This window comes from Accipiter gentilis, chromosome 30, assembly GCF_929443795.1.
Source record: "Accipiter gentilis chromosome 30, bAccGen1.1, whole genome shotgun sequence".
NCBI classification, from domain to species: domain Eukaryota; kingdom Metazoa; phylum Chordata; class Aves; order Accipitriformes; family Accipitridae; genus Astur; species Astur gentilis.
The window spans coordinates 21146439-21158848 of record NC_064909.1 but is presented as its reverse complement, the minus strand read 5'-3'; the positions used below and the strand labels follow the sequence as shown (position 1 = coordinate 21158848).

The window sequence follows — 12410 nt, the reverse complement described above, 5'->3', positions numbered from 1 at the left end:
ACAGGGAAGAGACCACTGCAGCCTGTGAGCATTGGCGGGGCTATTCCTGCCCCTCCTTCCTAGCAAGTCTCCTCTCTCCAGACAGAACTCAATATAGAGCTCTGCCCAGCAAAGCGTATGAACTAGCAGGGACTGAACCTACCAGTATGGAGAGTTAAGGTAGGTACCACTGTTTACTGAGGCAAGCTACAGCCTTCTGCACATCCAGCTTTCCTCTGTGCTATTAAACACTTTCTTTCTGAGCCAAACCACTCCAGGGAAGAGCTGCTCCACCTCTGATGGCACTGGCACAGCCCTGGACCCTGCACAGCTACCAGCCAGGCTGCTACTCTTATTACAGCTTCATGCCTGCCTGTGAAGCTGCACTAAATGCCTCCCTCACACAGTACAGCTCTGCTCCACAAGCTTCCAGCCTGCCCAAGCAGGCAATGTAACTGCACTAAGGAAAAACGCAAGGAACAGGTGACAATGGCAAGGCAGAGAATGCCCAGCTCTCCGCTCTGATGGGGCTGCAGCTTTGAAATTTGAACTGACCCATTTTGCTGTTCGTGAGGCTTTTCTGCACCCTCCTGATACCCAGTGATGTGGTTTTTAAACTTTGCCCCTCCTACTCTTCCATAAATACTAAATGAGTTGCACAACAGGTTCAAAAGCTAAGAGGAAAGACTAAATAAAATACTCTTGGGAACTACGTGTTTCCTAACAAAATTATTTTCCTGCTAACAATTAATCTCATTCAAGTCAGATACAAACCTGGCACCTCTTAATGTCATTTTACAGTCTGGTCATGCTGTTCTGTGCCAGAAAAAGTCAGCAACAGAAAAATGCCCTACCAAAGCACCACGGCCTACTATTATCATCCCCAGAATTTGCACAGGCTGTGACACTGCTATTTTAACAAAGTTGCTGTGCTGTCTTCCCAGATGTATTCAGCCTCTGTTCACAGCTTTCCCCACTGGTTTTGTTTTAAATCCTTTCCTTTTAACCAGTTTGTCATTTGGTACCCACCTGTACCTTCACACTGCAGCACTGCTGGAAGCGCTGCTTTTCGCCCACCACCCCAGACCTCTGGGTCTCTGTGGACTACTTCCCAGGCAAAAGCAAAAGGGATCTGGGCTGACTAAAAGTGAACTTAAATTTTCTGCATGGAGTTTCCCAATGGGTTTTTAAGCTCTCTGATACACAGGTCTCTTAACCCACTGATCTAGACCACTGAGGCCACTGTGCTGACTACACACAACACAAGGAGCCTTGTCTGAAAAGTGGGGGAGCTATGAAAGGGCAGTTGTTAAAAATCACAGGACAACAATCACTCTGTGCATTCAGTGTCAAAAGCAAGATCAGAGGGTGGAATGGAAACCCTGAGATCTGCCTAGAAAGACCCTGTTGGCCGCTCCAACCTGTCACTGCTACAGACATACCAGAGCTGTCTCACACACCCCATGGCAAGGAGCTGCATCTTACCTGGTGCTACAGAGCAGCTTTCCTTTTAGCATAGAGATGCCCGCAAACACTCTGGTGTATACTCCTTCTCCTCGTCAGTCAGCTTCAGAAATAGCCCCTCCTGGCAGACACATCCATCCTGTCACACCACTGCAATCCAAAGCTGCTGGGCTGTTTCTACCCAAGCATGCATACTTTTCTGAGGCAGAGATGCCACACAACCTGTGCAGCTGGAGTGGAAGCGAGAAGGCTGTACACGTTGCTATGGCTCACACTAGATCCCTAGCTGAGGAGTACCGCTGTATTTACCAGAAAACCCCAGCAACAGAATAATGCTACGTGGTCTGGTCTATCCCTGCCACATCAGGCTCTCTGGGAGCAGGCATCAAGAAGCATAGACCGGCTGCCCTGCAAAAGTAGAGGAGCTGTGTCCAGGGAGCAGCCTGAGCTCCAGCGAGCCAGAGCAAAGGCAGTTTCCCCTTGAGGACCTCTCCAGGCGAAGCATGCAGGCAGCTGCTGCCTGCAGTCATTCATGCTTGCTGGCACCACAAGATTTCCCAGCAGGCTGCCCAGCAGGCGCAGCCCCAGCTCTCAAAGGCACCGCAGCTTGGGCTCAGCAGCGTCAGACAGTTACTCACAGGCTGACAGGGCCCTGGGGGCTCCAGCAAAGCAGCACACAGACTAAGCAGATGACACTCCACGCACCTGGAGCTGCTCACTGCCAGCCGCTGTCCCAGCAGAACAGGACATTCTTTCTAAGGATCACTGTGCCCATCCAGCATCTCAGCAAGCTACAAGCAGAGCCAGGAGCTATCATGACAGAGCCTAGCAAAAGGGTCCATGAATAACCCGGTGTGTCTCCTCACCACACCACATTACAGCCACACCAGGCACATGCAGCAATCCAAAGACACCCTGGCCAAGACAATTTGAATTCATAACATACATGAAAAATTCAACACCCTACCAACCACTCATTCTCTTTAAAGCACATTTTTGTAGTGCTCACCGGAACACCAGAGTGCCTGTTGGAGAACTTGGGAAATGGAGGCACAGGTGGTATATCGTACAATCCTTCCCACAAACCCATGGCAATCGGTGGCTGAAGTGAAGGATTTTCTGCATGATAGATGTACACAAAGCCACCTGGTGCAACAGAGGCACTCCTTTATGCCCATTATCTGAGCATGTGTTGGCCAAGTCAAGCCAGTATGTTCAGATGCAGTGTCCTTGTTTTCTTTCTAAGTACTCTGAATTTTATACAGAAGGTTAAACGTTTCTGAAATGAGTCATCCCCAGCTCTTCTACGCAGCCTGTTAGAAAAATGTATGCCAGTGCACATACCTTGGGACTGGTCCACAGGCAGCTCTGCACCAGCCAACTGAAGCAGAAGAGACAAAAATGTGGCTTTTTTGGTTCACTGATCAAACTGTAAAAGAAGCCTATAAAAGAAATAAAAGCTAGTGCAAGCCCAGAATAATACTGAAAAGTTTTGAAAACAGCCATGAGGGGACACCTTTGAATCTATCTAACACAGAGGAAGTGGTTAAGAAGGGCAGGCAATAAGACCACAAGTGACTGTAAAATTCTAGCCAGTTACAAGTTTTAAGAGAACAAAAGTCAAGGAACAACAACATCAGGGAAGCAAACTTAACTAAAGGCCCAGGATCCGGGCATACCAATAGGGTACCACTCAAAGGAAAAACCTAGTTGAGAAATATCTGGCAGTTTCTTAACAGAAATGCTGTGAAGACATCAAATAACGCACCCTAATGCCTGAATTGAGGGGCAGCACAGCAGCCTGGCTAGATCATACTATCTTCAGTTCTCAGGGCCAAGAAGCAAGCATCTGAAAGATGAAACCAAGTCAAATCACCAAGGACGTGAATAGCAATATGCAGAAACAAGAACAAAACACAAGCCCAGAGAAGAGAAGCCAAGGCCCCCAAAGCATTCATCAGCTTGTTAGTAGCACATTACAGTCACTGGTGCTCAGTTTGTAGCTATAAATAGGCTGCCAGTTCAAAGGAGACATGAATCCCTTCCTTGGGATAATCACATACGGAGAAGAGACAGAAGAAGCTGTTCCCCCAGGAAGAGCACTGCTACCCAGGTATAAAAGCACAGGGTCTTTTGTTAGCACAATTCCTTGGGTGCACTCGCCCTAGTCTTCCCTTGTGTAAGATATAAAATATAGATCAGAGATTCTACATCAGAGCATCACCATTGCTCCTTAGCATAAGTGGCAGGATCAGCCCAGACATGGTGGAGGGAATAGAGGCACAGAGGCTGAGGTGAGGGGACGCACAGGTCCACAATACCTGGAGACCCAGCAACTATCCAGAATCCTGGAAGCTGCATAGACCGTCCAACATGCTCAGAGCACCTAGCCTGACAAACACAAGCCATATCTCCAGCAGTGGCAGGGCCTAGGATGCCCAGGCCAACCGTAGCAGTCCTCCCTGCTGTTGGGCAGGAGGTGCTCAGAGCTGCTCTCTGGACCAACCTGACACAGAAGAAGCAGCTCCACCACTGTCACTGCAGAAACAGCATGCTTCTCTCCAACGCCTACACTAGAGCAGCAGCTCAGCATCTCCAGGATTCCCGTATTCAGCCCAGTGTGTCCTACAGCAGACAAAAGAAGCTAGGCCCCATCAGCTCCCCACCAACAAGCAATCATAGCCAACACGGCATGCCCCACAGCCATGTCACGATACGGAGAAGTCCCACCCAATCTTAAGTGAACCTCTCATCCATTGCAACCCTGGCAATGCTGTCTGGAAGAACCATTTTACAGTATCACTGGGGCTGGCGCCGGTATCAAGTATACTGACACGTTGAGGGAACAGGAGTACAGTTTGGTCCTGTCCACAGAAGCAAGTACCACCAAGGTCCTCTGATGTCAACTACACCTAAAGATGCTCATTTAAAGGGAATAAACAGTTGTTATAAGCAATTCCACACAGAACAATGTGAGTCTTTACAGACCTGGAGTGCAGCCAACCCTGCTTTGTACAAGGGGGAAAGACATCCCAGGAAATGAACTAGCAACGGGGAGAATTAAAATAGGCTTGTACCCTGAGAGAAGGAAGAAGGTCTGGAGATCTCCCTTTCAAGGCATCAGCCATTGACGGAGGAGGCTTTTGCTTCAGAAAGGCTAAAGAGCATCGCTATGCAACCAGAAAGGAAATCACTGTAGTGCTTTTGAGTGGAAAGGCAGAGGCACTTACTGGGGTCCACAACCAACTTCTGCACTGCTTTCTAGAACCTCTGTCAACTCCCATGTGAGGCTGAACAGTGAGATTTCAAACTGCCACAGTAGGCTCACTTGAACCTATTGCACACTATCTACAACTGGCTTCTGCCTGACAAAGGGTATATGCCAAGCCTGCACTACTTTAGGTTTTTTAATGTGCACTAAAATTGCATTGGCAAATTTAAATGCGGCTTTACAAGAATAATGCCTGCTTAAAATTAGCATGCAAATAGAGAAGCACATACAGGTCAGTTAAAATTGGACCCCACTGAAGTTACTGCTGCCCTTATCAAGATTATATAGAACCCTGTCATACTTCACACTGCAACAGCCAAAGCATGTGCAGCACAGGGCCAAGGCATGTCTTAGCTGTGGGACCAAATTTACCTGCTTAGAAGCAACTAACTCTCCAGCACTATCACAAGGCGCAAGCTGAACTTATCATACCCTAGTCAAAAGTGAATGCTCTGCATGTAGAAATCAGCCTTGTTGAGCACAGAGGGTTTGTGAGCTTTTTCTGAAACTTGTTTTGTTTCATCTGCACACAATCGTACCTAATTATCCCACATATCCCAAGTAATCCAACTCATGTTCAGTGTCAAAGGGGCTTCTAGGCAGCATCCATCCATGGTCTGTGTCATCAGAGATAAAAGGTGACAGCAAGGACAGGATGGGAACAAACAAACAGCACAATCAAAGGAAGGAAGAAGGTTCACATCAGAAGAGGCAAAAGCATCTTGCAAGAGCAGGACCACTGTAAGCAAAAACTGCCACTGCTGGGGAAGCCAAGAACAAACAGAAGTCGGATAGCAAGTCCTGTGAGCACAGCACCTGCCCTTGAAAATCACCTTCCCAGGACCTGCAGTTCACAGGGCACAACCCTCCAGGCCAGGATTTTACAATTAGACCTTGCTAATAAAGTACACAGTCCTGCCCAGACCTCGGGCCAGATTTGTCACTCACAGATGCACAACTAACACTTTTCAGGTAGGTGTGCTTTCTGGGGACCACACAACAGTGGCTATTCACCTGGGCTGAGAACTTCCATCCTTCAGTAATCCTGGGTTTCCTTTCAGATTTCATTATGCTTGAGCCTCAGTGCAGCAAGAATGTTTGCAAAAAGCTCTTCTATTTAATCTCCTCTGTAACGGCCTTCCTCCAAAGAAGGTGTGCAGATAAAAGCCAAGGCAGCACTTCTTAGAGTGGACACAAAAGTTGAGATATTCTATTCAAATCTTTTAGAAAAGAGAAATACACCTAAAAAGTACATTGACATTTTAACAATCATGCTATTATACAGCTAATAAAAACTATTTTCTGTTAACTTAAAAAAAGGTTTTGCAGGAAAAATGCCTCATAGCTTTAAAGAACTCAAAGTAAGCACAAAGAACTTAGCAGACTGACATCTGGAACCAGAGTTAGCTGAGTGCTAGCCCCAGCCTTGACAGCCATTTCCTGCCCTGGGTACACAGAGAGAATACCTCTGCAAACAGAAATGAAACACTTTGGTTCATTGGCAAGTTGGGGAGTTGAGAAACCCAACTGGAAGCTTGAAAAAGCAGAAAGCTGATTTTCCTCTTTGAACCTCCAAGTAAAAGGGGAGAGTATATACGATAAGATCTGCTGGCTCCAGACTCTTGGAGAGCATTGAACAGAATCCATTGGTTTCTGACTATTTAGGAATAATAATCCTCCACCCAATTAACTGGGCTTTCTATACAAGACATGTTTAGATGAACGTTCTTATAATCCAGTACTTCTAAAGTAGTTTAGTGAGCTAATTTTAAGAGACTGATTTTGGAGATTTTAACTGAACTTTCATTTCCATACTAAAGCAGATTAATTATTTGTGAATTTTCAATCTAGTCAATACGAAGTGAGTTACTCTCTCGCTTTTAAAAAAGGAAGCTAGAAACCAATATGCTGAATAACTCTATAATTTTTATAGGACTCCAGGAGAAAAGACTGCAGGGAGTTCACATGTACTTGGGTACACTTTACCTTGGTGATCATCCTGAGCCCACGCTGCTGTCAACAGCTATGCTACAGGCAAGTGCTAAAGGACTTTCCAGAGACAGATTACTGACTTCAATCTGTTTCTGTGAGAAGGTATATAAAGCTTTTTCCATATAGCTGAGACGCTCTAGAATGTAAGAAAGCAGAAGCAAGGCTGCGGCAGAGCCCTGGGGAGTCTGCTAGCAGTAGCAGCAGAATTACTATTAGCATTTGGTACTCCAGCTCTGACCCATTTTGAAGTAAGGAAGTTTATGTTGTCTGACAGCCCTGCATGTTTCTTTTCTCACCACCAAAAGCGACAAGGGATCCAACCATCATCCAAGCCTCTGAGGACTCCTATTAGCAGCATACAGATCTTGAACTCTGTCAAAGAGGCTTGAGGTCCATTGCATTTGCACTGGCAGAAGTCAAAGATGAGTGCACATTGCCAGAAGTAATTAACATGAAGATGCATTAATCTTGTTGTGCCTAAACAAGATACTCTTCGTTGGCCCAGTATTTTTAGGATAAGTCCTAGTGAGTTTTCTGAAACAAACCTCTCTCCCTAGGACATGTCTTTATGATATGAACTGGTGAGGCACTTCCATCTTGAAATTTATGCCTCCAGCTGAGTCTGGCATTTTAAGACACCCACATTTGATGCTTTTGATCTAGATTTGGACTTCAGTCCCAAAGCATCTGCAGAGCAGGAGACTGAGGTTGTCTTCTTGGCACATGTTACTCTCATATTCAAAGACTAGTTACTGGGCTAAGAATTGGCAGCATGAGAAACTCTTGCTCCTGTCACCCAACATCAATTCTATACACAGAGAACGGCATAAAGCCATCAATGTTCATGAAAACCTGACCTGCCTCACTGACATAAACCAAACTGGCTTTTCCCATTTTGGAAGCAGACCAGCACCTACTGGAAACAGCAACATTGAATTAATTTCTTTCACATTTGAGGCAGCTAGAAAACTCAGCACCCACTTGGCTACCAGCTATGCACCTTTGCAAAGAGGAAGAGATAGGTTAGAGCCATCTAAGTGCTGATTGCCCTCAGCAATGCAAGGACAGGTCTACCTGCTACAACAGAAGAGGCTGCTGTTGTTCACAAGGTTTATCTTCCATCCAGCCTTACGCACACATTTGTCTATTTTAGGTACGGTCATTCTTAAAAGGAAAGCATTTTTATTCTACTGTACCGTGGTCAATCAGTAGCCACGGGTACAGTACAAGCTTACAGCAGGACACACTGCTGCCCCCCGAGACCTGTCAGTCCATACCTTGCAAGTCCAGAAGGCCGTTAAAAAGCCCATCTCCAAGGTAGCAAAGCCTCAGACACACAAGAGCTACCATGCCACACTTCCCAACGTCTTCTGCAGGCTGCAAGTCTCTACGCCAGCCAGTTGCACAGGATAAGCCCCTCCATATCCATGCCCACACTTCTTGCTGTGCAAGATCAGGGAAGTACACCCTGCAAGATGCTGCTTTGTGTAGCAATGCACAGACACAGCCCGTGCAAATGCAAGCGTGCCCATGGCCAAGCTCCGCTCTTTGCCTGCCTTTACCAGACTGTGAGCAATGTTCATGCAAAGACCCTTTACGAGGCGCTGCTCTGACTCCAGCACATGACACACAGCCATAAAACCAAGATGGATATGGGAAGGAAAGCCAACTTGCTGTGAACCACTCCCACTGCGGGCTGGCCTGGGATGTGCCATTGCCGAGGGAAGGCAGATAAGGGTGCAGTGAAAAAGGTTCCTCCCACCAGAGCACTCATCTGACAGGAGTCCTGCAGCACCAATTGCACATCTTTAAAGACTTCTCAGGTAAGAGGAAAGAGACCCATTTGGAGCAGGCTCAAAATACTCCTGTTGGGAGAATGAGGGGTGCAAACAAGAGCTAGTCAAGCCAGCCAAGTTGCCAGCAGTTGGATAGTAATGCTCAGCTCCCATTGCACCTGGTCTGAACCAGACCCAGTGTTTCTTTGGCTGACCAAATTTCCCTTCCACAGCTGTAGTGGAAGACAAGCAAAAGCAATCCTTACACACACACACACACAACTCCCCTGTCTCTTCCCCTCTGGATAAAAAGCAACTAGCCAAAACACAGCTGTTTGTACTCATCTCTTCCTTTTTGCTGCTATAATGGATCACTAGAGCTTGGATGATTCACCTCATACTCCCATCCCACTACACAACTTAGCAAAGCTGTTGGTCACTCAGTCACACCTCCTCAACTCCCCCAGCACTGCTCCTTGTTTCGGATGAGAAGACAGCACACAGAAAGGGAAAGTGAGATGCCAAAGATCACAGAGAATTTGGACCCAAAGGTCCCACTTTTGACTTGCACCTCAGGTCACCAGATGCCACTCTAGCAGAAACTGGTATTTTTATAGAAGCCTTTATGATTTACATTCATGCCACACATCTCTTCAATAAAAACAGATGGAGGTGGATTGTGTTGGGCTCTTACCGCTTTCCCCAAATCCCTTTTTCTCCCTCCAGACATTCCTGACAGGCAGATTTCCCCGACCTACTTTTCCAGAAGAAGAGAAGTTTCAGCTACTTCCTCTGAATTGCAATGAGCTTCCACATGCTAGCAAGCAGCTCCTCAAGAGCAGGGGAGTGAGCAGCCAGCACTTCCCCGGAGGAACAGCCACACCATGCGAGAACCAGAAGCCCCCAAGCCCTGCCACCAATGCAAGCACAGACAGGGGCTAGCAACAGTTGATGCAAGCTGGGCTCTGTATGTGAACAGATACCTGTGTTTCCCTGTGGAAAGTTTAAATACATTCTGTTCATGCACACCTCTGTACACAGAGGCCAGAGAAGGACAGGCCCAGCAGCACTCACTCTCCCATCTTCAGGAGCCCTTTAGCAGATGTTACGATACTGTTGTCCTTCTCCAAATGCTCAGAGCCTCTCTCTGAATTGGCTGGATCCTTGCACAGGCAAAATGCAGGCGAGAGGACTGCCAAGAGGCAACAGTAACAACCTTGGAGGGGAGGTCACCAAGGTAAACGGTGGGTTCACCCTTCTACCCTTTCAGTTATCACGTTTTCATTTCTGAAAGCAGAGGTGAACATTTGCAGCGCAAGAGGGTCATCATACAGCCTTGGCAGCCAAAGCAGCTGTGCAATAAACACAGTGCCAGCTCAGCCCTGGGTGCCTGAGCAGGGACCGCGCATTTCATGGATTACAGCTGAACTGCAGAGTGCTGATGAGGGAGCTCTGTTTTCCCAGTGTTTGGAACAATACATGTTTTCTGTTCCCAGTTATTTCCTTCTCACTTTCCACTGCACTATGAACTACCACTGCCAGCTTCTTAATATGGGAGAGTAGAAGGTCTGGCTGGCAAAGCTTATACATAAACATGCCTGAACAGCCAAGGCACTGGGGACATGAGCATAGGTATAGAATAAAATGCTTGCTACTGCACTAGTGTATATGACATGAATATAAAAAAAAGAACCTACAGAGCTCATCAAAACTTGCAGCTGGTTCAGACTGTTGCCACAGTAAGCTCAATCACTTGTCTCCAGCTGCCAGAGAGCCTCACACAATGGCTTCTGTCAGTCTGATCAGAATGTACTCCCTAAGCCATGCTTGATGATTTCCCTGGGATTCAGCACTAATGTTCCTCTTTGAAAGGAAAGGGAAGAAGTTTAATATCATCTGGCACTTCACAAAAAGAAACTGGATGAAGGAATATGCCTACTTTAAATACCTGTGCTGATCTCTGGAAAGTTTCAAGGGCTCCAAACCAGTATTTTGCCAAGAAAAGACATGTCAGATTCTTAAAACTCTCAAATCAAAAAGAAAAAATAAGATTAAGCCTGAAAAATTCAACTTGCATTCCTGAAATGCAAATCTAAGCTACATCCAAGTCTTCAGCACAGCATCACAAACTCTCCCTAAAAATTTAGGCAGCTAAAGCTCTGCAGAGAGTAAGTATGTGTAAGTGTGTGTGAAAGAATGTCCCTCAGCACACACTTCCTGGGCTGGAGTTCTTCAGTGCTATAGCAATCTTCTCCAAAAAGGAGTATTTCTATTTAGGATTATATTGAACAGGTACCTGAGTGCAGATCCCTCCAGATCTCCACTGGTGAGCTTTCACCATGACAACTGACTATGTATTCCTGTTATTTATTGTCATAGTTTAACCCCAGCCAGCTCCCCCCCCCACCCAGTGGGATGGGAGAGAGAATTGGGGAAAAAAAAATAAAACTTGTGGGTTGAGATAAGAACAGTTTAATACAACAGAAAGGAAGAAAATAATAATGATAATAATGACAATAATAATTAAAAAAGAATTGGAATATACAAAAGAAGTGATGCACAATGCAATTGCTCACCACTTGCCAACTAATGCCCAGTTAGTCCCTGAGCAGCAATCCGCCCCCTCCAGCCAACTCCCCCCAATTTATATACTGGGCATGACATCCATGGTATGGAATACCCCTTTGGCCAGTTGGGGTCAGCTGTCCTGGCTGTGTCCCCTCCCAACTTCTTGTGCCCCTCCAGCCTTCTTGCTGGCTGGGCATAAGAAGCTGAAAAACCCTTGACTCAGTATAAACACTCCTTAGCAACAACTGAAACATCAGTGTGTTAGCAACATTATTCTCATACTAAATCCAAACCATAACACTATACCAGCTACTAGAAAGAAAATTAACTCTATCCTAGCCACAACCAGGACATTTATTTAAATAATTATTTATCTATGTGAGGACTTTCCCCTTTGTTCCACAGCAGCCTCGCTTTTTAACAAGCTCCTCTTTAGCAGATTTACCTTGCTGAAGGCCGTTTGGAATTCCAAGCAGAATATCAACTGGATCTCCTAGTTCTTGTGCCTCAACAGTTCCAAAACACCTGAGAAGCAAGTTTTCTTTTTACAGAAGGGCCCATACACCAACTTCAAATCTATCCATGTGCTCCACTACCCCTGTTCTTTAACTTCTGCTAATGTGCTTGATGCTTACTAGTCCACAGTTTCTCAAATCTCCCTTAAAACCCTTAGAGAAGTGTGGCTTCCCATCAGTCACTGCCAGTCTCCTGGGAAAGACACTGGCTGAAGCAAGAGGCTGCTTATTGCACTCAGTAGTCTACCTAATACAAACTGGCATCTGTCCAGTCTGCTCCTGTGAATCTAGTCCTGGGCTACTTGTTCAGGTCTTTTCCCCATTTTTTCCATAAGTACTTCTGCCACCACTTCAAGCCACAAAACGCTTTTCCAATGCGCCCACTACAGAGAAAGGTTCCAGCTAAGGAAGCACCCAAGCTGTTTACCTTCAGAGCCAGGAGGCTGTACTTGCCCTTCTTACGCTCTTTCTGTAAACATCCTGTCAGCCACAGTCAGGACTCAGGGCTAAGGCAGTTCTAGACCAAAACATATTCATGTTCTTAGATCCACCCTAACCCAAGCAGTGATCATGCAGATATCAAGATAGCGTCATATAGCAGGATACTTATTTGGATTATTTTCTTCCATTTTATTAAAGACTCCACAGTCTCAAACGGCATTAAAATAAAGTTCATTGATTCAAACTGTCAAGGCTAAGAAAACAGCAGAACTAAAGCAAGGCTACATGAGTACCTTTTATCCAGCCTTCTTTAATGTTCTTGCTTCAAACTTCTCTAACTGTGGTTATATATGTCCATTCTTCTTGTATTGAAACACCCCAACCCCTTTTGCAAGACGAACTTCA

At 46.0% G+C, this 12410-nt stretch overlaps 1 protein-coding gene across 5 annotated transcripts in view; it reads right to left on the bottom strand.

Annotated features, from left to right (window-relative positions):
* LOC126052589 (phosphofurin acidic cluster sorting protein 1-like) overlaps positions 1 to 12410 on the bottom strand; it is a 69497-nt gene that overhangs the window by 29462 nt on the left and 27625 nt on the right. The window contains exon 1 of one of the 5 annotated variants that reach the window (XM_049833471.1): positions 7984 to 8081. The exons of 3 other annotated variants lie outside the window; for them this stretch is intronic. Coding sequence is in view for 1 of the 2 variants with exons in the window: in XM_049833468.1 (XP_049689425.1) it covers positions 1465 to 1496 (32 nt within the window). In the remaining variant the exon portion in view is untranslated. Of the gene's footprint in view, positions 1 to 1464; positions 1512 to 7983; positions 8082 to 12410 lie in introns of those variants that run through there. One more of the 5 variants, XM_049833468.1, reaches the window with a different exon arrangement.